Source organism: Coffea eugenioides, chromosome 2, assembly GCF_003713205.1.
Source record: "Coffea eugenioides isolate CCC68of chromosome 2, Ceug_1.0, whole genome shotgun sequence".
Lineage (NCBI taxonomy): Eukaryota > Viridiplantae > Streptophyta > Magnoliopsida > Gentianales > Rubiaceae > Coffea > Coffea eugenioides.
The window spans coordinates 38,091,297-38,117,223 of NC_040036.1; the positions used below are offsets into that span (position 1 = coordinate 38,091,297).

The 25,927-nt window shown below is 35.4% G+C and overlaps 2 protein-coding genes across 2 annotated transcripts; both read left to right on the forward strand.

Moving 5' to 3' along the window:
* The first annotated feature begins 914 nt into the window (after nucleotides 1–914).
* On the forward strand, nucleotides 915–2,048 carry LOC113759665. The gene has a single exon (XM_027302242.1). It carries the CDS (start codon nucleotides 915–917, stop codon nucleotides 2,046–2,048), a length of 1,134 nt encoding a protein of 377 aa, XP_027158043.1.
* Nucleotides 2,049–13,313: 11,265 nt separating this feature from the next.
* LOC113760578 (DNA topoisomerase 2-binding protein 1) lies at nucleotides 13,314–25,402 on the forward strand. Its single transcript, XM_027303216.1, has 17 exons — nucleotides 13,314–13,552; nucleotides 13,671–13,713; nucleotides 14,666–14,787; nucleotides 15,483–15,590; nucleotides 17,308–17,452; nucleotides 17,536–17,627; nucleotides 18,237–18,330; nucleotides 18,476–18,953; nucleotides 19,928–20,070; nucleotides 20,219–20,529; nucleotides 21,151–21,318; nucleotides 21,691–21,981; nucleotides 22,143–22,547; nucleotides 22,635–22,679; nucleotides 22,765–22,850; nucleotides 24,515–24,605; nucleotides 24,809–25,402. Exons 1-17 carry the CDS (start codon nucleotides 13,376–13,378, stop codon nucleotides 24,884–24,886), a joined length of 2,877 nt encoding a protein of 958 aa, XP_027159017.1. The 5' UTR covers nucleotides 13,314–13,375; the 3' UTR covers nucleotides 24,887–25,402.
* Nucleotides 25,403–25,927: the final 525 nt, after the last annotated feature.

The following is a 25,927-nucleotide window of genomic DNA, read 5'->3' on the forward strand; positions in this document are numbered from 1 at the left end:
ATTTTTCATCTGAAGTTAATTATACATGTACTGTTGAAGAAATTGTCTCAGTTGAACCACATAATTTTCATTTGGATGGCACTAATATTAATAATGATGTGTCAAACTATGAAGATGAGGCAGAACAAGAAGAAATTGCTGAAGAGTTCATGTCATATGAAGAGGCACCAGCTCCAGAGTTCATCAATGTGGAACAGGTAACAAGCACAGCAATTGATGCATTAACTTCTTATCGACAATCTACAGCCCTCTCTGACAATGGCGAGTTGTATGTTGGCCAAAGGTTTACAACCAAAGAAGCTTTACAAAATGCAGTGAAATCATATTCTATTAGGGTGCATCAACAATTTGAAGTAATTTATTCTACACCTACTCTATGGGTGCTTAAATGTAAACAAGCATCACAATGTCCATGGAGGTTACGTGCTTCAATTCCCAAGGGAACTTCGTTCTTTGAAATGCGAAAATATGAAGGCCCTCATACTTGTGTGAATCCTATCCTAAACTGAGATCATCTTCAATTAGATTCGTGCTTCATTGCCCATCAAATCAAAGCACTAGTGAAGGCTCAGATGTCAATCACACTGTCAGCAATTGAAGCTGAAATTGTAGATAAATTCAGCTATAACATTTCTAAGAAGAAAGCATGGATGGCAAAGCAAAAGGCTATTGTTGAGCTTTTTGGTGATTGGGTAGAATCTTATAAGTTACTTCCGAGGTACATGGAAATTCTCAAGATGAAAATTCCTGGAACAGTTGTATATCGGGATTAGGACATTGCATACACTAGCCCATCGCGAGAAATATTTAATCATGTATTTTGGGCCTTTGGTGCTTCAATAGAAGGTTTTAAGCATTGCCGTCCTGTGATAAGTATAGATGGTACATTCTTATATGGGAAATATAAAGGAACCATGCTTATTGCAGTTTCAGCAGATGCAAACAATCAACTATTTCCACTTGCCTTTTCAATTGTAGAGAGTGAGAACAATGAACGTTGGGGTTGGTTTATGGCATGCATAAGGGAATTTGTCACTCAACAAAGGGGCCTCTGTGTGATATCTGACCATCATCCAGGTATTATTCCCACAATGAATCAGGTTGGATTAGAGTGGATTGAACCATTTGCCTACCATCGTTTTTGTATCCGCCATCTAGGAAGTAATTTTAAGACTAAATTTCATGACAAAATATTGAAAGACCTTCTAGTTGCAGCTGCAAATGAAAATCAGGTTTTCAACTTTCAGAGAAAGATGGAAACAATTGGCAAGATAAATCCGGAAGCTCGAAAATGGCTAGATGATTTGCCAGTTGAGAAGTTGGCTCTGGCACATGATGGTGGCAAAAGATATGGTATAATGACAACAAATTTATTAGAGGTATTTAACAGTGTGTTGAAGGGTGCACGCTCTTTACCAATAATAGTTTTGGTGCAACTTACTTTCTATCATGTCAACAGCTATTTTGCCATTAGACGGCAATTAGCAGTTCAAAGAAGTGTTAGCGGCCAATCCTTCACTCCTTTTGTAGATGGAAAAATAAGTTCTTATGGGATCAAGGCTGGACGACATGAAATAGTCCTATTTAATCGAGCCACTGGTTCATTCAGCATTAAAATTGGTCGATCACCTATAAATAAAAGAAAAGGTGCTCGTGTCCAAGTTGTCAAGTTAAATGAAAAACATTGTTCCTGTCAAAGGTGGCAAATATTTGGATTCCCCTGTTCCCATGTAATTGCTGTATGCCAATATTGTAGCCTGGATTACAAAGCTTTGGTTCAGAATTGGTACTCACCATCTACCTATGGGAGAACTTGGGCTCCACTTTTTCATCCAATACCTGGCAAATCTTATTGGCCTCCTGAAGAGGACATAGTGCTTATTCCTCGTGACGTGATGAAAAGAACTACCAAAGGTCGCCCAAAATCAACACGGTTGCACAATGAAATGGACGCTAGAGAAGGTCAAACTAAAGGAACATGTAGCTTGTGCAAACAAAAGGGACACAATAAACGGAGATGCTGCAAAGTATGCAACCTAAATTCTTAGTAGTTTCTCTTTTTTTTTCCTTTTTTTTAAGTGTCATAAGCTGATATTATTGAGGTAGTATTGGCTAAGTGATGAGAATTTTTTTTTGTAGGAACTTGCATCCATGATGTTCTATCATATGGTCAAATTCCTATGTTGCACTTATTGGGAGCAATTGGTAACAAATTCTATATTTTAAATGCATTATTTAAGCTTGTTGTTGACTTTTTCCAGGAAACCAATAGCTTTTATGCTATGCTTGAAGTGTCTTTTTTCATGTGGTCATGTGGTTAATCTCGCATGAACTGATTTTGGAAGAAAACAATCATGTTGGTAATGGTTGATGCATATTGTCTAAGAGAATATTGATTACTAAAATCCTAAACCTGTGCTATTTGATATCTTATAATTTTTCAGGATTGTCCAAACAAGTTTTGATTTTGAAATTTGAGTTTGCTAATCCTAGAATATATAGTTATATACAAGTGGCTGCCTTCTGCTTAATTTTCATGAAAATTGGACCCTGAATTTTTTTAAATGTGTCTATGATTGCCTCGCAAGTTAGGCAAACAATCAATTATTTTTTCTTGGATTTTCTCATCCATGAATGTAAAGAAAAGTGGTGAGAAGTGATTACTTTTGATTGCTGAAGCTTGAAGTTATCATATCTCTAGACTCTGAGCCTGCAATTTAAGCATAATACATCCAAACACGTTTTTTGGATTTTAGTTTTCTATCATTTTACTTCTAGCTTGTGATACCTTTTTGTTTTTCTCATTCTCCATATGTGACTTGCAGTGATCAAATAGTGCTTACCATTTTGGAGATAGGATCAATGATGTGCCTGAACTTAGCATTATTGAAATGCCTGAACATAGGATCAGTTGATTGTCTAGTGACATTCTTATATTCATTCCATCTTTGTGAACACTTAAGGAAGCTTCAAGAGTGTTGGCTTAAATATTTCAAATTTGCTTGCAATTGGCAATGATTATGAGACACATTTTTAATTGCAAATTTATTGTAATTATACTATGACTAAGATTTTTTTTTAGCTCAGAATGTCTTGTTTTTTAGTTCTTTGCATAAGATATAGATGTTGAGAATTTTACTACATTTTTAAAGTTTAATAAAAAGTTTGTTTTTGTCATTTTTCCCTTTACAATATGACTTTTTCAAGTAGTAGGATGCCATTGCCTTTTATACTAGTTGATTACTTATATAATCTAGTAGTTTTTAGTTTGCAATTGAAAACTTGAAAATTTCAATTTTATTACATCTTGTAAAAGTTCTTTTCAAGGAGTAGGAAGAATAATATAAATAAATATGGTAACCTTGAAGTTTTTGTAACTTTTTCTTGTTATTGCTTACAATTTTTGCATTTTTCAAATTTAATTTTTGAAAAAATATAGACAATAGGTTTGATACATTTCAAGAAAAATGTAGAGACCAATATAGTAAGGTCAATAATGGTAGAATTTATTTTAAATAATTATAAAAAAATTATCAAAGTTATGCAATCTTCTTATGCCTCTATAATTAGAAAAAATTAAAAATTTTAGTTCGTGTTGGAAGCTATAAACTAGATCAAAATTTTCCTTTCTTGTTATCCTACGTGGCTATCAGGATAATTAGGTGGCAATAATAACATCATTATGGGAATAACGTTTGAAAGTGAATCATATTGAGAATATTTTTTAGAAAAGAGTGTTATTTTAGCAAAAAAACTCGCTTTTCCTCAAAGTGGCTAAAATATTGCACAAAGTGTCAATTAAATTCGAGGGAGATAAGGAACAACCGTTTAAGAGATATCCAATAGAAAACGGAATCCTCAAAAATGTAATATTTCTGAAACAGCAGACTAAAGAACTCCCTTCCAGCAATTGCCGGGACTCCCTTGCAGAAGGAAGGTGCAAGAATACCAAGATCTCCATTCAAGAAGATGCGGTGTTACGCCGAAAGGATACTTCGCTGAGTGCAATGCATTGCAGAACAACAACCTCAAATTAATCTGACAATAAAACTATTCAAGCTGTTGAGGTTGAAGTTGAAAATAACTTTCCATTTGTTAATCAAGTGATCATAAAGGATCAGGTTAACAGTAGCTATCAATTTGTTGATCAAGGGGTCGTAAAGGATGAATTTGAAAAAAAGCCTACAATGTCTACTGATCAGCAAGTGGTCATAAAGGAAGAAGCTGAAGTTAAACTAGAAGCTCTATAGACAGATTACCAGGATTGGTTGGTGAAGCACGAGCCTCTAGGAGAATACACAGAAATGGCATCCAGAAAAGAATCCTTAAGGACTGAATTCAAGAATTGGTTGATGACTTTCAAGCATACCGAAATGGAATACCTTAAGTTGAGATCTCTAGATGATGTTAGGATGGTCTTCTTTGCAATACATCCCAGGCCAAGCGTGACTGTCTGCTGTAGGCTAAAGAACGAGGCAACAGTAAGGGAGCAAGCCCTGTAATTCTCGAGTTCTCTAGGATGTTTGGGCAAAGTATGGATTTCTTCAAGCTGTACAAGATGTTGAAGCCGCATTTGTTGACCGATGCTTCTTTTGCTTCATCCCATATCGAACAATGCCAAGGAGAAATTGGCTGCTGAAGGCTATAAATATAGGGGCCTTGGGTTAGTTTCAATTGCACCACTCAAGAGAGTTATATGGGCTATTAGTTTCTTGAGTCATCTAACCCATTTAGTCAAATATTTTAGGCTCTCTTGTTTTGAGTTTAGGAATATTTTCTAAACTCTTTTGTAAGTGCCTTTTGGCCTAAGAACCACTTTCCTACGGCTTTTGTATTTCTTTTTCATAGTAGAAATATTGCTCCTCTCTCTCCCGTGGACGTAGGTCAATTTGACCGAACCACGTAAATTTTCTGTGTCTTTTATTTGCTTTATTATTTGTCTTTATTGGATTGCCACAACCCTTTATATGGTCGATTTTACCGTCTAATTATTATATGGCTGGTGCCTACCGCCTAATCATTATATGGTAGGTTATACCGCCTATTTTGTGCTAATTTTAGTTTATTTATTCTTGGGTCAGACCTAACAAACTGGTATCAGAGCTGGTTGATATATTTTGTAAGACAGGTTCATCTCGTGGGACCCGTACATCTGGTGGGACCCGTTCATCCCGTGGGGCCCGTTCATCCTGTGGGGTGGGGCCCACTCACCCTGTGGGGTCCACTCACCCTGTGGGGCCCTTTCACGAGATTTATTTTTTTGACCAGTTTTTTGAGACAAACTTCAAGTTACATATTTTGTGGCAACAATGACGATAACAAAGACGGTTGTCAAGAAATTCGACAAGAATGTCAACTTCGGCATGTAGCAACTCAAAATGGAGGCCATTTTGGTTCAAGATAGAGTTGATCTAACAATACACAGAATCAAGAAAAAGCCAGAGGATGTGTCAGATGCAAATTTTGTTGAGATGGATAAAAAGGCAAGATCCAGTATTATCCTAAATCTCTTCGATGAGGTATTGCGTGAGGTAGCAATGGAAACTTCGGCCAAGGCTATGTGGGATAAATTGAAAGTCTTGTATATGAAGAAGACTGTCGAGAATCGGCTATATATGAAGCAGAATTTGTATATATTTCGGATGTCCGAAGGTACATCTATACTTTCTCATTTTGATAAATTTGATTCCATTATTATGGATTTACAGAATATAGATTCAAAAATTGATGATGAAGATTAGGCCCTATTACTTTTTTGTTCCCTTCCCCAGTCTTTTGAGTATTTCCGTGATACTATGATTTATGGAAAGAAAATAATTTCGTATCGGGAAATTAAATCTGCATTAAAATCTAAAGAGCAGAAAAGAAAAACAATTTCGATGGCTTGTTTATTCGGGGTAGATCTGAAAAGAAAAACACAGAAAATAGAAGTAGATCCAAATCCAGACATAAAAATGTGGTGTATAACTATTGTAAAAAGAAAGGCCATGTTATCTCTGATTGCTTTAAATTGAAAATAAAGAAAAGCAAAAGGGGAAATTTGTTGAGAAAAATACTGAATCCGCTGAAACTAGTATAGCAGCTGATGAGAATGATGGAACCATTTTCTGTGTAACGGAAAATAATTTTAAATCTAACAATGAGTGGATTTTAGATTCGGGTTGTTCGTATCATATGTCTCCCAATAGAGACTGATTTTCAACATATGAATCAACTGAAGGTGGAGTTATCTTAATGGGCAACAACGCTGCTTGTAAAGTTGTTGGCAAAGGCACAATCCGAATTAAAATGTACGATGGTATTGTGAGGACACTCACAGATGTTAGACATGTTCCAGATTTGAAGAAAAATCTCATCTCTTTGGGCACTCTTGAGTCTATTGGGTACAGGTATTCAGGTGGAGATGGAATTCTCAATATCACTCGAGGAGCTCTTGTTGTTATGAAGGCACACAGATCTGGTACTTTGTATATTTTGCTGGGATCTACTGTTACAGGTGCTACTGCTGTTTCAACATCATCTTTGTCAGATACAGACATCACCAAATTATGGCATATGCGTTTGGGGCACATAAGCGAAAAAGGTTTGGGCATATTGAGCAAAAGAGGACTTCTTTGTGGACAAAGTACCGGGTCATTGAAATTCTGTAAACATTTTATTTTTGGGAAGTAGAAAAGAGTCAGTTTCAGTTCACCAGCAATTCACAAGACAAAAGGTACTCTTGATTACATTTATTCAGATCTATGGGGTCCTTCTCGTGCTCCTTCTAAAGGTGGTGCCAGGTACATGTTGACTTTTATTGATGATTATTCAAGAAAAGTTTGGGTATATTTTCTTAAGTATAAAAATGATGTTTTCCTAACTTTCAAGCAATTGAAAGTTTTGATTGAGAAACAAACAGAAAAGCATATTAAGCGGCATCACACCATCAGGATGACACCTCAACAAAATGGTGTGGCCGAACGTATGAACAGAATGCTTTTGGAGAGAGAAAGATGTATGATCTCCAATGCAGGGTTGACAAATGACTTTTGGGCAGAGGCGATCAATATGGCCTGTTATATTGTCAACCATTCTCCTTCTGTATCTCTTGATTTCAAAACTCCTGAGGAAATTTGGTCAGATGCTCCTGCTGATTACTCAAATTTAAAGATTTTTGGGTGTCCAGCATACATGCACGTGAATGATGGAAAATTGGAGCCTAGGGCTAAAAAGTACATTTTTCTTGGGTATGCTTTTGGGGTGAAAGAATACATATTATGGTGTTTTGATCCCAAATTCCCAAAATTTGTAATCAGTAGAGATGTTACTTTTGATGAATTATTTATGTTATCTTCCAAGAAGGAGTTTTCTAGTCCTTGTACTACTGATAGTACACAGAAGCAGATGGAGCTTGATATTGGCAGTTCTGGTCCTTCTCAGACCGAATCTTCTATTTAACAAATGCCAGTAGATGCACCTGAATCTACTGTTGAAGATAGTTCAGAAGAAGAAGAGTCTTCCATAGCCAGAGATAGAGTAAGGAGAGAAATTCGACCACCACAAAGATATGCAAATTTAGTTGCATATGCTTTGTCTGTTGCAGAAGAAACTGATGCAGTTGGTGAGCCTTCCACCTATTCAGAAGCAGTTTCTTGTGATGATTCTGCAAAGTGGTTGATTGAGATGAATGAAGAAATTGAATCTCTTTATCAGAATGAAACTTGGGTTCTTGTAAAGCCACCGTCAGTTAAGAAAATTGTTGGATGCAAATGGGTTTTCAAGAAAAAGGAAAATATTCCAGGGGTTGAAGATGCAAGGTATAAAGCATGATTAGTTGCAAAGGGCTATAGTCAGGTACAAGGTGTTGATTTTAATGAAGTTTTTTCACCTGTTGTTAAACATAGTTCTATTTGTATTTTGCTTGGTTTAGTTGTCATGTATGATTTGGAGTTCGAGCAGCTTGATGTTAAGACAGCTTTCTGGCATAACGAACTTGAAGAACAAATTTATATGAAGCAACCCCAGGGTTTTGAAATTGAAGGTAAGGAAGACCATGTTTGCTTATTGAAGAAATCCTTATATGGATTGAAGCAGTTTCCAAGACAATGGTATAAAAGGTTTGATTCCTTTCTGTTGGGTCATGATTATTTGAGGAGCATGTATGATAGTTGTGTTTACTTCCGGAAGTTAAATGATGGTTCTTTCATTTATTTGTTGCTTTATGTTGATGACATGCTCATTGCTGCCAAGAATTTGTCAGAAATTCACACTTTGAAACTGCAGTTAAATAGTGAATTTGAAATGAAAGATTTGGGAGCAACTAAGAAAATTATTGGCATGGATATCAAGAGAGATCGAGGAATAGGGAAGTTGTTCTTGACCCATAAAAATTACTTTGAGAAAGTCTTGGAACGTTTTGGCATGAAAGATGCTAAACCAGTATCTACTACTCTTGCTAGCCATTTTCGGTTATCTGCTGCTCAATTACCAAAATCAAATGAAGAGAAAGATTATATGGCACGGGTTCCTTATTCCAGTGCAGTCGGCAGTATTATGTATGCAATGGTTTGTACTCGTCCTGATATTGCACAAGCAGTCAGTGTTGTTAGCAGATATATGTTTTGCCCTGGTAAAGCACATTGGCAGGCTGTGAAGTGGATTCTCAGATACTTGCGAGGTACTTCAAATGCATGTTTGGAGTTTGAAAGAAATAATAACGCTTTGGTCGGTTTTGTAGACTCAGACTACGCTGGGGATCTTGACAGGAGAAGATCACTTTCAGACTATGTATTTTGTATTGGCGGTTGTGCTGTTAGTTGGAAAGCTACTCTATAACCTGTCGTAAATTTGTCTACTACAGAAGCAGAATATATGGCTATGACCGAGACAATCAAAGAAGCCTTGTGGTTGACGAGTTTATTTAGCGAGTTTAGTCTACATCAAGGTGTTACTATTATTCACTGTGATAGTCAAAGTGCCATACACTTGACTAAAGATCAGATGTTCATGAGAGCACGAAACACATTGATATGAAGTATCACTTTATTCGGGATATCATTGCTGAGGGAAAAGTTCTTATTCAGAAAATCAATACTAAGGACAATCCAGCTGATATATTTACAAAACATCTTCCAGTTTACAAGTTCAAGCAGTGCTTGGATTTGATTGGTATTCATTGTTGGTGATTTACGCCCATTGAAACTTATGTAGAGAAGGTGGAGTAAGTTTATAATCTTTCGATGTTGGGGACTCATCAAGGTGGAGATTTGTTGAAGCCGCATTTGTTGACCGATGCTTCTTTTGCTTCGTCCCACATCGAACAATACCAAGGAGAAGTCGGCTGCTAAAGGCTATAAATATAGGGGTCTTGGGTTAGTTTCAATTGCATCACTCAAGAGAGTTATATGGGCTATTAGTTTCTTGAGTCATCTAACCCATTTAGTCAAATATTTTAGGCTCTCTTATTTTGAATTTAAGAATATTTTCTAAACTCTTTCATAAGTGCCTTTTGGCTTAGGAACCACTTTCCTACAGCTTTTGTATTTCTTCTTTATAGTAGAAATATTGCTCCTCCCTCTTCCTTGGACGTAGGTCAATTTGACCGAACCACGTAAATTTTCTGTGTCTTTTATTTGCTTTATTATTTGTCTTTATTGGGTTGCCACAACCCTTTATATGGTCGGTTTTACCGCCTAATTATTATATGGCTGGTGTCTACCGCCTAATCATTATATGGTCGGTTATACCGCTTATTTTGTGCTAACTTTAGTTTGTTTATTCTTGGACCAGACCTAACACAAGATACATCATGATGGACACAGAATTGTTGTGCAATGTGCAACCGAGGAAAATGTGCATAGTTACAGCTTCAAAATGTTTGGGTCATGGCTGTTTCGTCCATTAGCTTTTCTGGGACCACATGCCTTGAGTGAGGAAGACCTATAATTATTGATGCTGATGCTAGTCATGCTGATACTTGAACGTCCAACTCAACTTAGCTTTTAATTTCTCAGTTGTTTTCTTTCTTTCTGCATTCTGAAAATGATTTAATTGTCGAACAGAGCCAAATTTAGTATGGATTAAAGATCTGTGTGGGTCAATCTGATAGTTGTAGTTTTTACACTAGTGTATGTACAATCATATATATATATATAATAAAGTCGTATTCTCATACTTATCTTTTTATTTTGTCTCTTTCCTACGTGGCTTAACGACAGGGGAAGTAGGTGCAACGCGCTTTATGAGTTAACCCCCTAATAACCTATGCTATTACATCCCTCTTTTTTTTCTTGCCTTTACAATTCTAGATAATCTTTCCATAATTATCTCTCACCTTTTTTTTTCCTTAACCCTAATCGTCAAGCCTAAATTTCCTGGAGATTAGTATAAATAATTTTGAATTATATTTTTAACTCTCTCTCATCTTCAACTCAAAAATTCGAAATATCAATTCAAATATTAGATTATCTTTATTAGAATATCGCTCTCGCAGATACTCTACATTTTTACTCATATATATGGTTCTCGATCAATTACTCATCACTTTATCAAGTAGTGAAAATGTTTACACTTTTTTACCAATTTTTTTGGAATTTTTTTTTTAACTTCAATGCAAGGACCGAATTTGGAATTTCGTTTTTATTCCCTTCAATGCAAGGACCGAATTTGAACTTTGTTTATACTCGCTGTATGTGGTCTGCAATTTCCTACACTTTCTTCATAGTTAGGTCATTGAATTTGAATTTTCTGAGTAAGTCTTCAAAAGTTACAGTTTGGTTTTTATTTCTGACAAGGTTTTTGTAATTAATTTGTTATTTCAATTTATGGATTCACTCTTCAATTCAAGTAGAACACATATTGCTTTTTGGTTAGTGATTTAAAAGTGACCTTTTAAACTATGTGTTTTCACAAGATTTTTTAATTGCCTTTGACAATTTATTAATTGTCTTCAACAATATACTAATTTTTTTTATTTTCTAGGTTTCTAGGGTTAAAAAAAATTTGTGCAGTTTTCAATGTTTTTTTTTAAACTTTGGTAAAAAGCTTCTAAAGAACAAGAAGGTGTCACTGATTACATAAATGACAAGGTATCAAGTTCATTGTCATATAGCAGTTCACGTCATGCAATATACATCAGACTATTTAGAATTTTTTATGTTTTTTACTTAAGAGCAAAATACATCTTATATTTTCGTTTTGCTTCTATTAGCCGTGAACAGATTTAGAAGGTTGCTGTGTTCCTATGACTTGATTGATTTTGAATTCTGATCTTTTATTAATACTTCATTCGGTTTCTTTTCTTTTCACATTAACCTTTAAGCCATTTATATTAAGTACCAAAATTGATGTTTTGGTAATGGGTTGACCATTCTTTTGTTTACAGAAGATCAGCCAAGATTGATCTTGCCTATTTTCAAGTTTTTGAATGTTATCATATTGTCAAATGTTTTTTTTTTTTTGAATTATTAATCACTGAATTAGATGTTTAAATTTACATTATAAGACTATTTTTAAATAACCATGTGCACATAGTAATGTATTTAAGAAATGTTATAATAGATTATACAATAAGTTTGTATTTTATGCAAATATTTTTATAAACTACACTAAATAATTTATTATTTTTAAACAATTCCCATTCAACGAATGGGTACAAAACTAGTTACATTATATTGTTATTCTTGTAGTAAAAGTGGTATACATAAATAAAATACTTGACATATATTCAGTATAATAATATAATATATTTATATAAAAAATTTAAATATCTAGAACAATCGAATGGAATCACACCAAATACAATCACACACTAAATCTAGAGGTGGCAAAATGGGCGAGACGGGTGGGATTTACTTGGATTTGAGATGGAACTGAATCATATGGGTTTGAACCCAACCTTACCCATATGTGTTTTGGAACTAACTTGGGCGGGATCACTTTAAGATGGTTTTAGATTGATTCCGCCCAATAACCAAATCTATTTTCTACATATTTTTTCCTTTAATTCATTTTTTATTTTTAAAATAACTTTAATATTTTTTATTTATTAAATTTCTTTTAGTCTTGTTGTGAATTTATATTTTCATGAATTCATTTTACACTCTAGAATGATTTACACTCTACAATATAAATTTTTTTCAAAAAATTATTTCAAATAATCAACCAAACCAAAGTTTTTGGTTATTGGAACCCATTTAGGGCATTCTTTAGCTTTGGCTGAAGATGTGAACCTTTATATTAAACTATATCATGCATTCGCATATGGAACATAAGCATTCATCTGCAATACCCAAATCTATTTTCTACATATTCTTTCCTTTAATACATTTTTTATTTTTAAAATAACTTTAATATTTTTGATTTATTAAATTTCTTTTAGTCTTGTTGTGAATTTATATTTTCATGAATTCATTTTACACTCTAGAATGATTTACACTCTACAATATAATTTTTTTTCAAAAAATTATTTCAAATAATCAACCAAACCAAAGTTTTTGGTTATTGGAACCCATTTAGGGCATTCTTTAGCTTTGGCTGAAGATGTGAACCTTTATATTAAACTATATCATGCATTCACATATGGAACATAAGCATTCATCTGCTACACAAATTGTTTCCCATCCAAAGTCTAGCCTTATTTTTGGAGTCTTTTCTGTCTTAATCTCTACCTCAATCAGTTACAATTTTATCAAAACAAAAAGAAGAAAAACAAAAAAAAATTACCTTGTATTACAAAAAAAATTTTGGACCCAAAGGATACCCAAGTATTTCCCAGCATTTCCCATCAATTAATGGGTACAATTAGGATTTGTCCCATTTTAAATCCAATATCAAATTACAATACCCATTCCGCCCAAAGTCCTTTTGAACATGGGTAACCCATTGAAACTTGGGATAAATTGCCACCTCTAACTAAATCCTTGTCCGGATTCAAGCTCCTCACAAGCTAGTGTTAAAAGATTATGGGTTCAAGGCTTCAAGCTTGTCACAAGCTTGTTTTAGTGTATATAGGTCTTAATTTCCAAAAAAAAAAAAAAAAAAAAGGAGGTTGTGAGGTTTTAAACACTTTAAGGTACTAAGTGATATTAACAGAAACTTTAGGCAAGGTTTTCAAAAAATTTACCGTGTTCATTTTTTCGTTATTTTCTTGATCTTTCTTTCCCGGTTTTTTTCCCTCCTATTCACAATAAAGCCGGTTTTGACCGATTGTCAACCATATCCCTTTTGAAAACTCCCGGTTTGCTAACTACTTCATAATTCGGAATTTCACATTTCCCTCCTTTTATGATTTTATCATTTCCCCAATTCAAAATCAAAGCCCTAAAACAAATCCCTCAAGAAGTTCATCGGCTTGTGTAGGAATTTACTTGAATATGTTATAATCGAAATAGATATGACGACGAAGGTGTTTAAAGGTGTGAATGTTTTCATGTCAAGGAACTTGGTTCCTCCAGAGTTGTTCGATTCACTTCACGATGCTCTCAAGCTCAACGGAGCCCAGGTTTTGCTTTGTTGCGATCCATCACGCAATGCTCCTAATGATTTCCACGTCATTTCCTCTGCCGATCATGTAATTCGTTGATATCTCCACTTAAATTTTGTCACAATGTTATCTGCTGGATTGGAGTTATTGTTTTGATGATTGGCTAATTTTTATTTATTTTTTGTTTGCTTGCTTGATTTAATAGGAGAAATTTGAGGATCTTCGAGCAAAGGGATGTAATTTATTGGGTATGATTGTTATATTAGTCCAAGTATTGTTATTTGTTCGGGTTTGGCAGCATTTGATGTATACTTTTCTGCCCAGCATAAATTGGACTATTTTGTTAGTACTTTGATTGTAATGTATTAAGTTTTGGGGAGAAAATTCATATGCTTGTTGGGTGGGAAATGATATAGATGTGAAATGAATAGCAGCTCTATTTTCTCTCCTTCAAGTTTGATTAAAAAGTATTATATTGTCATTATTTACCGAAAAAGATGACTAGAAAGTGTATAACAAGTAACAATAAGGAAAAAAATAAAAACCTTGTATGCTTTTTGGCTAGAAAATGATGTGAAATGTAAATGGCAAGTAGTTTTTCTGTGATTTTCTTTAATTTGGATTGGAAGGTACTAAATTGTGGCATTTAGGGGAAAAAAGAAAAAAGAGCGAAAATGTAAAACAATAAGAGAAAAGAGCAAATTGGTATTTGTGTTTGTTGGAGACAATACAACTTTGAGATGACTAATTTTTGTCTTTTTGGGTTTTGATACTAATGCAAGTTATAGATTTGGTGGTTAGTATTCATCCGACCTTCTTTGCTATATATCCAGTGGATTGTTGTTCTTCTTTTTCTGCACTTCAAGTTGGAAAAATAAAGAGACACGATAAAATTTGGTAATATACTTAGATAGTCTTGATGTTTTAGCTCTGTTGTAGGCTAGTTGAACCATTTTATCTACCTAAAAGATATGAAAGCTTTTCTCTTTTGCTTTTCAAACATTTTCTCATCTTGAATATTGGGATTTTATGATGGAGTGACTAGGGAGCTGATCTTATAACATTAAAAAGACTCGGTCCTTTTACCTTACTTCATATTTAAAGCCTAATTGTTTATTTTGCAACTAAAAGCTTCTTGATAGGAAACAGTTGAACCTTTCTGACCTTGCTTGCTTATGATGATGTACTCTTTGCATATAGGTCCCCAGTGTGTGCTTTCCTGTGCGAAGGAACATAGGCCGCTACCTAAACAGGGATTCACTTGTTGCCTGGCAATGGATGGGGTTAAACTGCTCACATCTGGTTTTGAGATGGATGAAAGGGTATTATACGTCATAGATGCTAATATGAGTATTGATTCTGTAGCAAGAATAGGATTAAGGGATGCTTATACACCTTCATGTAACAGAATGCTTGCTAAACTTCTCTGATTGTTTTAGTCCTTGTGGTGACTCTTTTAATGCCACAAAGAAGTTTGAATATCTTCTGCTTTGCTCTAAAGGAGATATGCTACCTTCCCTGACATTTTGGGCATGCTTAGTGCACTGGCACATAATACACGAAAGTCCTGGCAGCTAGAGAGATTTTGTGTCTATAGATTCCTTGAACCATTGTCTGGTTGCTTTTCTGTTGCAAAATATCGAGTGGATAGATGTCCCATTGTGCTGGAAAGGGAAAAGAAAGAATCTGCTTCTCAAGTCAAATAGATGTTTAATAAAAAGCTTTTTGTACTGAGATTCTGTTTAATTCTGTTACTGAAGATGTAAGTGGAACTTTGTGATGATTTTCGTTCAGGTTTGGCTTGATTGAAGTCACTAGTTTTGCAGTATTAATATTTTTTTTAGGTGATTGCTGTTTTGTATTGCTGAGTGCTTCATGTCAGGGGTTCCTTTCTCACTAATTTGTATAATATATGTACTTCCCCACAACCCTCCCTTCTGCCTTTGGTAACTTCATATTGACTATAGATGTTTATTCTGTAAGCTTTTTATCCCCTTTGTGATTGTATGTCTTGTAGGCTGAAATTGCTAAATTGGTCACTTCTATGGGAGGAGTTTTGCAAACCAAAGCATCAATGGATGTCAGCTTTGTTATTGTAAAGAATGTTTTGGCTGCAAAATACAAGGTTGGTCTTTTCAGTTTATATTTATTTATTGTCCTTACTAAGAAGCATTCGGCTTGCAGGATGTGAAGTGGATATGAGGTCATGTGCATTTATTTATTATTAAATTTTTTGGTGCATGCATTCAGTTATTTATCTCCTCTGAAACATGATTTTGGGATTGTAGATGTTCCAATGTTCAGATCTTTTGTTACTTGCTATCCTGGGTTCACTGGTGATTTATTATGCAGAGTTATATCCTGCAAAGTTTATTTGGTTTGTGCTTACTTGTTTGCTGGTATATTCATTGTGGAATATACATAAGTAAGCACAATTCATGATTCTATGAATTGTAAAACTTTTATGTTTATGGAAAGATTGAGGTCGAGGTTGTTATTCTTTAATTTGCTTCGGCAACCAATGCATTTTTCTTTGTTTATGCTTAGAAATTTCTAAAATGTGCTATATTTGATGCACTTAAGTTTCAAATTGACCTTCCAATAACTGTAGCATGTCATACTAATCTTTATACAGAGACATGCAATATTTATGATTGGTTTGTGTATCTATTTCTGTTTATATTTTTCGTCTCTAGTAATAAACACTCGTTAGGTCCTCTTTTGAGATACCATGGAGCTGGTAGTTTAAGACAGTTTTTCAGTAATCTGCAAGCTCAGGTAGCTTCTGTTATCTGTGATTTGAATTAGAAATGGCAAAAGAAAACGATCTGCAGTTGTGGAAGAGATAATGCAAGACCTTACTCATTCTGACTACTTAGATTCTTCAAATCAAGATCTCCTAAGATGGTTAGCTGACAGTGCTGGTGTTTTCTCTGTTAAATCAGCTATAAAGCCAAGACCTTATTTGGCCATTGTTCATGGCATTATCTCGTATGGCCCAAGAGTTGTATTCCTGCACATTGTTCATTATGTTGCTTCTGTATAGGAATAAATCGAGTTCTGAAGGTCGGTTGATGATTCTTCTTCTTCTTCTTCTTGTTTTTTTTTTTGGGGAAAGGGGGGGGGGGGTGATAAATAGGATGTGGTTGAAGCTGAATCTAGTCATCAATTGTTTTTTGAGTGTCCTACTTTAGATCTTGGTCCAGAATTCAAGCTTGTTGTTTGGTGTAGAGAGGACTTATGCCGGAAGCAGGAACTGGTATGGTTTGATCAAATCGGAGGGGGGAGTCTTTTTGCAACCTGACCAGAAGGTTGGTATTGGGAGTTGGAAAATCAGATTTTGAAGGAACAAAAGAGGAGTACTCACTAAGCTAGTGATTAAGGAGAATAGGAGCTATATAGCCTCTTGGAAAAATGTGCTGAGGAGAATCAGAAACTAAGTTTGTAGTGGAGTTTTAACCAGCAAATTTTCACGAAACTGTGATGAGATGGGTACTGATCTTTAAAGTTTTGCTGTTTGTTTTTCTACTTGGCTTACTGGTCAACACTTGTGCTGCAGCTTTTCCAGTTAATACTAAATGTTTTGCTTGCAACTTATTGCTTCTTTTCTTGCTTTTGTTCTGTTATTTTTCATGGCATAGAAATATGGATGCTCATTCTTTTTCTTCATTTCACTGCTTTTGACCAAGGTGGCCTGTGTGCAAATTTCCTAATTGAAAGAGCCTGCATGACCAAAATCAACAGTTTGATTCATATTCTTCTGTCTTATAGTTTACTCTGCAGTTTCTTGCATTTATTTTACTAACTGGAGTCTTTCTCTTTTACCATCTTTTGCTTTTCAGTGGGCTTTAAATGTTCTAAAGAAACCAATTGTTACCATCAATTGGCTGCATCAGTGCTGGAGAGAACACAGAGTTGTCCCTCAAGATTCATTTCGAGTTCCTCCTTTCTCTGGGTTGACAGTATGTGTCAGCAGGATTCCAGCGGGTTGGAAATTTGAACAACATAAATAGATCATATTCTGCGGTGAATATTTCTAGTTTAGTAGTTAATATGCTTGCCTTTTTCAGATGAGCGGAAGCAGATGGAACAGCTCATCTTACAAAATGGTGGCAAATATTCTGCTGAACTGACTAGAAAGTGCACACATTTAGTCTCTGACATATCCTTTATACAATATCTTTCATAGAGTTTTATTGGACACAAGCTTGTGATATAACTTTCAAATAAGAAATAGTAGGTTTTCCTAAAAGATTCTCTTTGCACTAGCAAATTTACCATTTGTAGCTGTGATGTCATATGCTAATATATAATCCATTCTTCATCCTTCCTTTCCCCCCCCTCCCCGGGGTGGATTGTGGTACATTTAAATCGGTCTTTCCTTGTCCTGATTGGCACGGCTCTGGGATATGAACATAGCTTGGTTCTCTGCATATTGTCTAATCTTTTGTAACTTATGCCATTTTACATTCTTCTGGTTTTGAAGCAATGCATACCTTTAATTCGTTCAATTTCTGCAAAGTTCATTGTTAACTTTGTTCTTGTGGATGGATATTTTGCAGTGCTAATGTTCTGGTTGTTTATTCTCTTTTTCTTCTCTGCCCCCCATGGTATGAGTTGTATTATCTCGAAAGAGTAAGTATGGGTTAACTGTAAGAAAGATGGCAATGCCTTAATGAGGAGTCCAATTCATGCTATTCATGCCTCACTGGTTTATACAGTAGATATATTTGTTTCTTAGGGGAATTAGATGTTCCTTGACTATTCATACGCTCCTGAAGGTGACAAGTATAAGGTTGCTAAAAGATGGGGTCACATACATATCATATCAAGGAAATGGTTTGATCAATCTGTTGCTAGAAGAGGTAATGCTTAATGTCTTATGCAGCAATCTGCAGTTGATGGCATGGTTTTCGGCACATTAGTATGAGTTTATATAGTAATTTTTTCCCCTCTTTGGTGCTGACATTAATTTTTCTGTTTTTCTCCTTTTCTTTTTGGGGTGAATAGCATGCCTTAATGAGGAGTCCTATCCTGTTCAGGGTAGTTCTATGAAAACTGTAAGAAAGATGGCAATGCCTAGTCAAGATAAGAGTCTTGGAAATTCCCAATGCGAGGCATCATCTGCAGGCACTGCTTCAGACCCACAAGTCAGGCTGTATGCTCAGAAAGCAGAACCAAATTCAGAAGCTAATATCTCACATGACATGTCTTCTGCATTTTGTGATGCTCCTACCTTTACAAGAGAAGAGGACAATGGACAATCTGCTGAACAGCTAAAAAACAATTCCAACTTTGATGGGTGTGTTGCTGATGACTCTCAAACCGAGGATGACTTGTACTTGTCGGTTTGCAGAATTATGCTTGTTGGTTTTCATGCTGACAATATGCGTAAATTGGTCAGCATGGTTCATAGAGGTGGTGGTTCTCGTTATATGTCCTTCAATGAAAAATTGACACACATAATTGTTGGTACTCCATCAGAGAGGTAAGATGCTGTGAGTTGATTCAAATTATTGTATTCTTTTCTTCTACTATCATGATTGCAAATGAGACAGTATCTAGCTTTTTTGAATGTTATTATTTTGAATTCTTGAAACTCAGGAACTTCTATGGCAGTGATAATTCCCTGGTATCAGTAGAAAGTTTAAATATATTGGATTACTTTGTCGTTTCTCTACTTGTGAGCTTGTTCATTTTTTACTATTCCGTGGGTGTTAATGCTGAAATTGATGTTTGTGTGGTCTGTTGTGTAGACATTGCAAGGTTTTTGAGCTAATTCAATTTGTTTAGTGACATTCTAATATGGACTTGAAAGTACTCTTGGTGTTTGCATTTATATGTACCTCTGTCTTAAGTTGATCCTTTTTTTGTTGATATTTGGCACAAAGCAATCTATTCGAAGTTGGAAAATTTTAAACAAATGTCACAGCAAAAGTATAATTGTTTCTTGTGACCATAATATTTGATAAGTTCAGGTACTCCATCCTGGCTCTTAATTTGTGAAACAATTCTTATGCCATCAATAGCCCTACACCAAGATTATAACTTCTGGAATTGCTGTTTGTATCACTTAAGTATCGCTGGAAATCATGGGAAGTGGCAAATAGAAATTTATCCTCCCTGATTTTATTGTCTACTCTTATTGCTTTGTAATCAATTATTACTTGTTGATGTTTGCCTCTCCATCTCTCCCCTTTTTTCAGTTTCTCTTTGCATTGTCTTATCCATTTTTTTTAATAATTTGAGTAGGATGCGGATATTTGTTGCTATGGTTATATAGAATGGTGCTTTGAAATGTTTATTATATGGCCTTTGGACAATTCAATTAGTAGCAACCCTGTTCTTGGCAAAAGTGCTATATAATTCCGTCAGATGATTTGTGATTTTTCGTTTTTGTTACTTTCAGGATGTCTAGAGGTTAGGAATCACTGTGCTCTCACATGCTCAACAATTTTGCAGTGAGATCAAAGAAGTAAGAAACCTTGCAGCTTTAGGCGTGATCTATGTTGTTAAAAGTGAATGGCTTGAAGATTGTGATCATCAAAAGAAAGAAGTTCCTGTGCTTAAGAGGCACATGGCTTATGATTTAATTCTCCCAAGAGGTCTGATACTAATTTTCTGAAACTTACTCTATCGTTTTTTGTTGTTTTGCTTCATTAAGTGCTAGTTCTGATCTCTGAGGCTTGATTTGTTATCTTAGTGTCTCTGAACGTTCTGTTGATTGATTATTATTTCTCTTCTTATTCATAGATACCACTAACTCCAACAAAAGATCGTTCATGGCCATGAATGAAATGAGACAGGGATCCTCTGTTCAACCTATCCTGCCTGATGATCACATTGTAAAATATAAAAATTCTCAGTCTGGTGTGTCATTTGAGAAGAGAAAAGAAGTGGACAGTATCAGAAATGAGGAAATGTCCTGGGTGAATACAGGAAACCTTGCTAAACAACAGCAGTCTACAGAGAAGAGTGCCAGCCATGACAGAGACAACAGAATATCATCCAATGTATTTGCTGGGAAACTGTTTTGCTTTTCTGGATCATTTCCCGTTGATCAGGTAGTCTGTTCTGCTTTTAAATGTGTGCAGACCACCCTAAGCTTTCATGCGTGGGAAAATTTCTTTTACTATTGGTTCTTTTGATACAAAAGAATGTTTGAGTAAATTATTTGGGCCTCTGCGATCTAATAAGTTGGTTTTTGGAATGGGGATGCCTTGCTAGGTTCTAGAATTTAAAATTATTGACTTGTAAGTGGTGGAGATTGACTCCTTGTAAAACTTGAGAACTTTTATACCACAATGGCAGCAAATATTATATCTCTTCTTGCTAAAGTTGAAGTCTTGCTGCTGGGCACTAAACATGTCGGAGATTAATACACTTAAGCTGGTATTACCCATTCTGGGAATAAAAAAATGAATTCAAGGACTCCTTAAACTGGTTTGTAAATTGGATGGTTTTGAGCAATATCGGCTGGGCAGGTCTATAAGGTATATTTTGAGATCAAAATGTATAGTTAGGTTGAAGTGTTAAGTGGAGTCAGAAAGTCTAGAAGGTCAAGGAAACATTTCTTTTTTGGCTCCTTGTATTAACATTTTAATCTTTTTGTCTCATAATGTGCTTTTTCGTTCCAGTTATCTTGGGACTTTCTTTGATTCTCAGTTTTGATTTCTGTCGTCCAGAGGGCTGAAATCGTTGAATGGGTTAATCAAGGGGGAGGAGAAGTTGTGGAAAATCTGGTTGAAGGAAATACACACTTCATTGTTGAGTGTCATGGTGTGGTTCCTTCTGAGACTGATTTTTCCGCCAGTAAATACGTGTCAAGTCACTGGATCCGTTCTTCTTTAATGGTACGCAGAGTAGTATCGATTTAATGATTTTAATTTGCTTTGTCTAGAAGCCTGCAGCATGATGTTTTATTAAATACTTTAAAGGTGCTAAGTTGCTAGCTGTACTATGAGGAACCTAATTCAATTGAAATTAGCTTGGTTGTATTTGAGGGGATTTAAAAGCTGCTTGGAGGTGGTTCTTTGGTAACTTTCATTTACCATTTGCATCTATTCCATCCTAATGATTGAAATTTAAGATTATATAGAAACACAGGAGATTCCTCCACTCTGCCTGTGACCTTTATTAAAAAACCATCCATGGGACCACAAGATTCTTTTGTTTTCAAGTCATTCTTGGATACATGCTAACAGTGTGAACTTATTCTGTTGAAGGATGGGCACTTACTGGATGTCAGCAGTCATATCCTCTATTCTCCCCTTCCATGCCAAGTACCATTCATGAGTTTTAAGTGCTTCCGCTTCTGTGTTTCGCAATATGATGAGAAAGAAAGACTGCTGCTGAGAAATTTGTGCTTTATTCTTGGAGTCCGATTTGTTGAAAAACTGACTAAGAAAGTCACGCATTTGTTATGTAAATTTGCCAGTGGACCAAAATACGAGGCTGCTTGTAAGTGGGGGATACAGCCAGTTAATTCTGAATGGATTTATGAGTGTGTCAAGCAGGTTTGTCTGTCCTCCCTCCTGCCCCTTCCTTGCTCTCTCTCACATGCATATGCACAAAAACACATTTGGTAATCTCATTTTCTTCATTCATGTTTCTCCCAGCTATATGTTGAAATTGTTGTTAATCCAGTCTGCATATTTTGCATCTTTGGATTGGACAGAACAAGGTTGTTTCTCCAGGTCCATTTTATCCAAAAGAAGCAACTTCTCAAGACCGAGAAACAGGAGTCTGTACTATGACACAGTATCCTACCCAAGGCATTGGGATAATATCTGGGGATGATGCATCTCAACTTCCAAGGCATTCCCAAGAGTCCAAAAGTGTAGAAACTGAAGCTTTTACCAAAAAAAGCGAGGAGATAAATTACCCAATTGGTTGTTTAAAAAAGGCAAGGACTTTTGAGGCTGACAAAACAAAATGCTCATTTTCTGAGGCAAACTTAACCCATAGCATCTGCCGGGTAAGTCCAATGGAAGAAGACGTGACAGAAAATGCAAGCAAAGTCACCACTATGGTTCCTGATGTAGCTGCTGCTATTGAGGACTTGTTGGAGCAAACGAGTAAGGTAACATTATTCTGTATATTCTTCATCAAAGGAGATGATCTTTTTGTTGGATTGCCATCTAATCTTTTGCCTTGTCTCTGATATTAGATCCATGATCAGAAATCTCCTGCTAGAAGTGCGTGTGGTACAAGTGTATCCTTACATTCTTCTTTTTTAGGTTCACTACTAAAACTATAATGAGTGAATTAGCAAAGTTTATTTCTTAATTTTAGATCAGCTTTTTACATCTGATTGTACTGTTCTTGGTCAAGATCGTGGAGAGCCTCAGTCCGCTCTTGGATTGCCCAAGCACTGGAAAAATAGGTGACCTTCTTATTTAGCATTTCTTATAATTATATATGTTTCTTTTCTTGCATCTTAATTATATTTTCTGCCTTAAGAAGAATTCAAGTTGCTTTCCTTCATATTTCTCCCGTATGCATTTTGCACAATTTTATTTCTATCTGGGATTTACACTTTATTAAGGATGAGAAATAGATACCAGAGGAGGCATTTCCATGTGTGTAAGTTTTGAGGAGAAAAATTGGACAAGAAACTTTAGAAGATGATGAAGGTACTTTTTTTTTTTTTAATTTTTTGCTGATAATTTGTAAAGGTCTTGAGAGATACTTTCTCTGAGAAAACTGGGGAAAGCACTCAGTAAAAGTACTTTCCATGACAGAAGACTCCTGCAAGCCATAATCTCTGTCTGTCTCTCTGTCTCTCTATTTGTGTGTCTGCGTGTGTATATGGATGTATATGGTGTCTTTGCCCACTCAGGTTTAAGCACATTTATTTGCAGCACCTGATAAAGAGGCATAGGCAAATGATCTGTTTGCTATTAAACTTCAACCAGTTGACTGTTTCTTTATTGTGAAATTACTTTCTATAAACTTTAACTTCATGTTTATTTTTTTCCCTTGAAGTACTACTTGTGGAGCTAGTTATTTATCCTGATAAGTGAATTCCTTTTTTGTGCTTGTGTCACTACAAGAAATTTCTTTGTTTTGGTCAATATGTTTATGGCTTGTCAGATTAATATAGTCTTAGATGGCATACGTGAGATGACTATGGTTTATCATTTAACTTCTTTTAATACTGGTTGAAGTTTTAGGCAACATGAGCTCTTCAGGAAGATTCAAGTGTCTTGGATTCCTTTACCTGGCATTACAATCATTAATATGGTCATAACCTTGTGTTGATTTTATGTTCACCTAATCTATATATTCTAGAACATATGTTTGTCTAATTCCTGTTTTCTCAAATAGCAAAGAGGAAAAGAGTTACCATCTTTAACGTTCTTCTAAAACTTTGGGTTTTTTTATTATGGCATCTTCAGCATCGAGATCTGACAGGTATGCTCGATAGAAAGTCTGTATGTAGACATGCTTGGTCAAAACTTTACATGTCGACATTTTCTTCGGATTCTTTTAAAACTGATTCCACCTTCGTTTGCATTATTATTACTGGCTTGCATTTTTATCCTCATGAAATTCAGCTTAGTCAAATGCAGTATCCACCTTCAGTGATAGAATTATTCTTGGCATCTATCTTAGAGTTTGGACTTGGTTGTCTAGATTGTTAACAAATAAAGTTTCCTCAATAGGTATTGTTATTCACTTGTAATGTTTTCAAACTGAGGTGGATTAACTAGAATAATAGAATTCAAGTGGTTGTTGTTGTGATCTGTGAATTGGACCGCATTGAGAGCTAGTAAGAGATGAGAACCGTTGAGAATATCTGTGTCTTTGCTTTAACTGTCCTTTAATTAGGATTTTGCTTTTAAAATTCAAAGTTTTGCATGGTATCTTAGTCTGCACTACAAGCTATGCCTTCTTTGTCTTGAATATAGTATGTGTTAGTATTTAACTTAAGTTGGTGGATAGTTGACTCAGGAACTCAATTTGACTTGTCTGTGCTTGGAATGTTGTTTACGGATAGGCGAGTATGAATGTGCAACTAAATTCATCAATCTTCTTGTGTTTCAGGTTTGATGAAAAGGATGATTCCCATAATCCCCAGGAAGATGCCAGAACAAACGATTACGATGGCTTTACTGAAACACCAACAGAGTCTCAGGTTCGTGCTTTTCACTTGCTTTTGTTTGATTGAAATTGTCAAGTGGCATTGCAACGAACATATTTCTATAATAAGTCTGTATACATATGTGCATCACGACCTCAAAGATGTTGGAAAACTATCGCTTTGTGCACTTCAGGCTGATGATCCTGCCTTGTGTTCATATTGACCAGTTGCTTATCTTCTGCAATGTTCAATTGCAGGTTGTTGGGTATGCCGATGATCTATCTGGCAGGCAAATGATAATTGATAGAGTTCGAACAAGGAATAGCATGACTTAAGCTTTGGGGCACTGAATGATAAACTTTGGACCATTTGCACTGCGCTGCAAGCAGAATGAACTTGTAGACTGGAGAATATCATGCTCTTAAGATGCTGATGGGATAGAGAGCAAGGGTGTTATCAAAGCTGCAAGAATAGAAGGAAATGGAAACAGAAAAAGCTTTTCACTATCTGGATCCACAGGCATTATATGAGCTGAATGATGATAACTCTACCATAGTACAAGTAATTGTCTTGGTTTTGAAGCGCTTACTTGTGGTTCGTAAACTAGCTCAGCTACGATGCAGGAGTGTGGATTTAGTTGTTTTACAGGTCGAAGATGGAATTGATTTAGGCAAGTATTTGTTGTGTCACTGTACGAAGAAAACCGTTTACACTATAATTTGAGCCCACTTGGAATTGAATTGGTTGCCAAAGACTAGTCTTATGGTTTTGTAGCGTGTATGTGAATTATAATCAGCTCCCAATACGGCAAATTCTGTAATTAAATTAGTTTTCTGCTTCTTTTCCACTCATCTTTCAAGCCCTTTAAATTTCATTGAGAAGCATGATCGTCATGGACATGTTTACCGTTCTGTGAGACTGCAACTCTGCATAACAAAATGACTTGTTCAAATGTTTTTGTATCTCTTCTGTCTTTGAATTGAATTATCCGAGTCAATTTAACTTTATTACTCAGGCATAGTGATTTAAATTTGACGTATCTGGTTGCCAGTTCTGGTCTTGGGTTACTGTAAATGGCATCTGTAGTGTTAAGCAGAGATTGTTAGAGGTTGAAGAATACAACTTTGCCAAATTCGCCAATTTATTGTGGTGACTATACTTAATTGAGAAATTTTGCAATGCTTAGCTGCTTGTATCCGGTGGCTAAGAAGTCAAAATCATGCTTGAAAAAACAATTGAGATCACCATATACTCCATGGTAAAACATGCATCGGAGAGAGGACTTTCATCAATACCTTTTCTCCCTGCAAGCCTTCCTTCTCTATTACTCAAGCAGTCATCAACTAGGCTTTGTCTTGCAAAAATTGTGAAGAAGT

Excerpts from the sequence above, each read along its gene's own strand:
- LOC113759665 (XM_027302242.1), top strand. The coding sequence starts at position 915 with ATGCTTATTGCAGTTTCAGCAGATGCAAACAATCAACTATTTCCACTT.
- LOC113760578 (XM_027303216.1), top strand. The coding sequence starts at position 13,376 with ATGACGACGAAGGTGTTTAAAGGTGTGAATGTTTTCATGTCAAGGAAC. Across the intron at positions 14,788-15,482 it reads GTTTTGAGATGGATGAAAGG|GCTGAAATTGCTAAATTGGT; the intron begins GTATTATACGTC and ends TATGTCTTGTAG. Across the intron at positions 17,453-17,535 it reads TGTCAGCAGGATTCCAGCGG|ATGAGCGGAAGCAGATGGAA; the intron begins GTTGGAAATTTG and ends TGCCTTTTTCAG.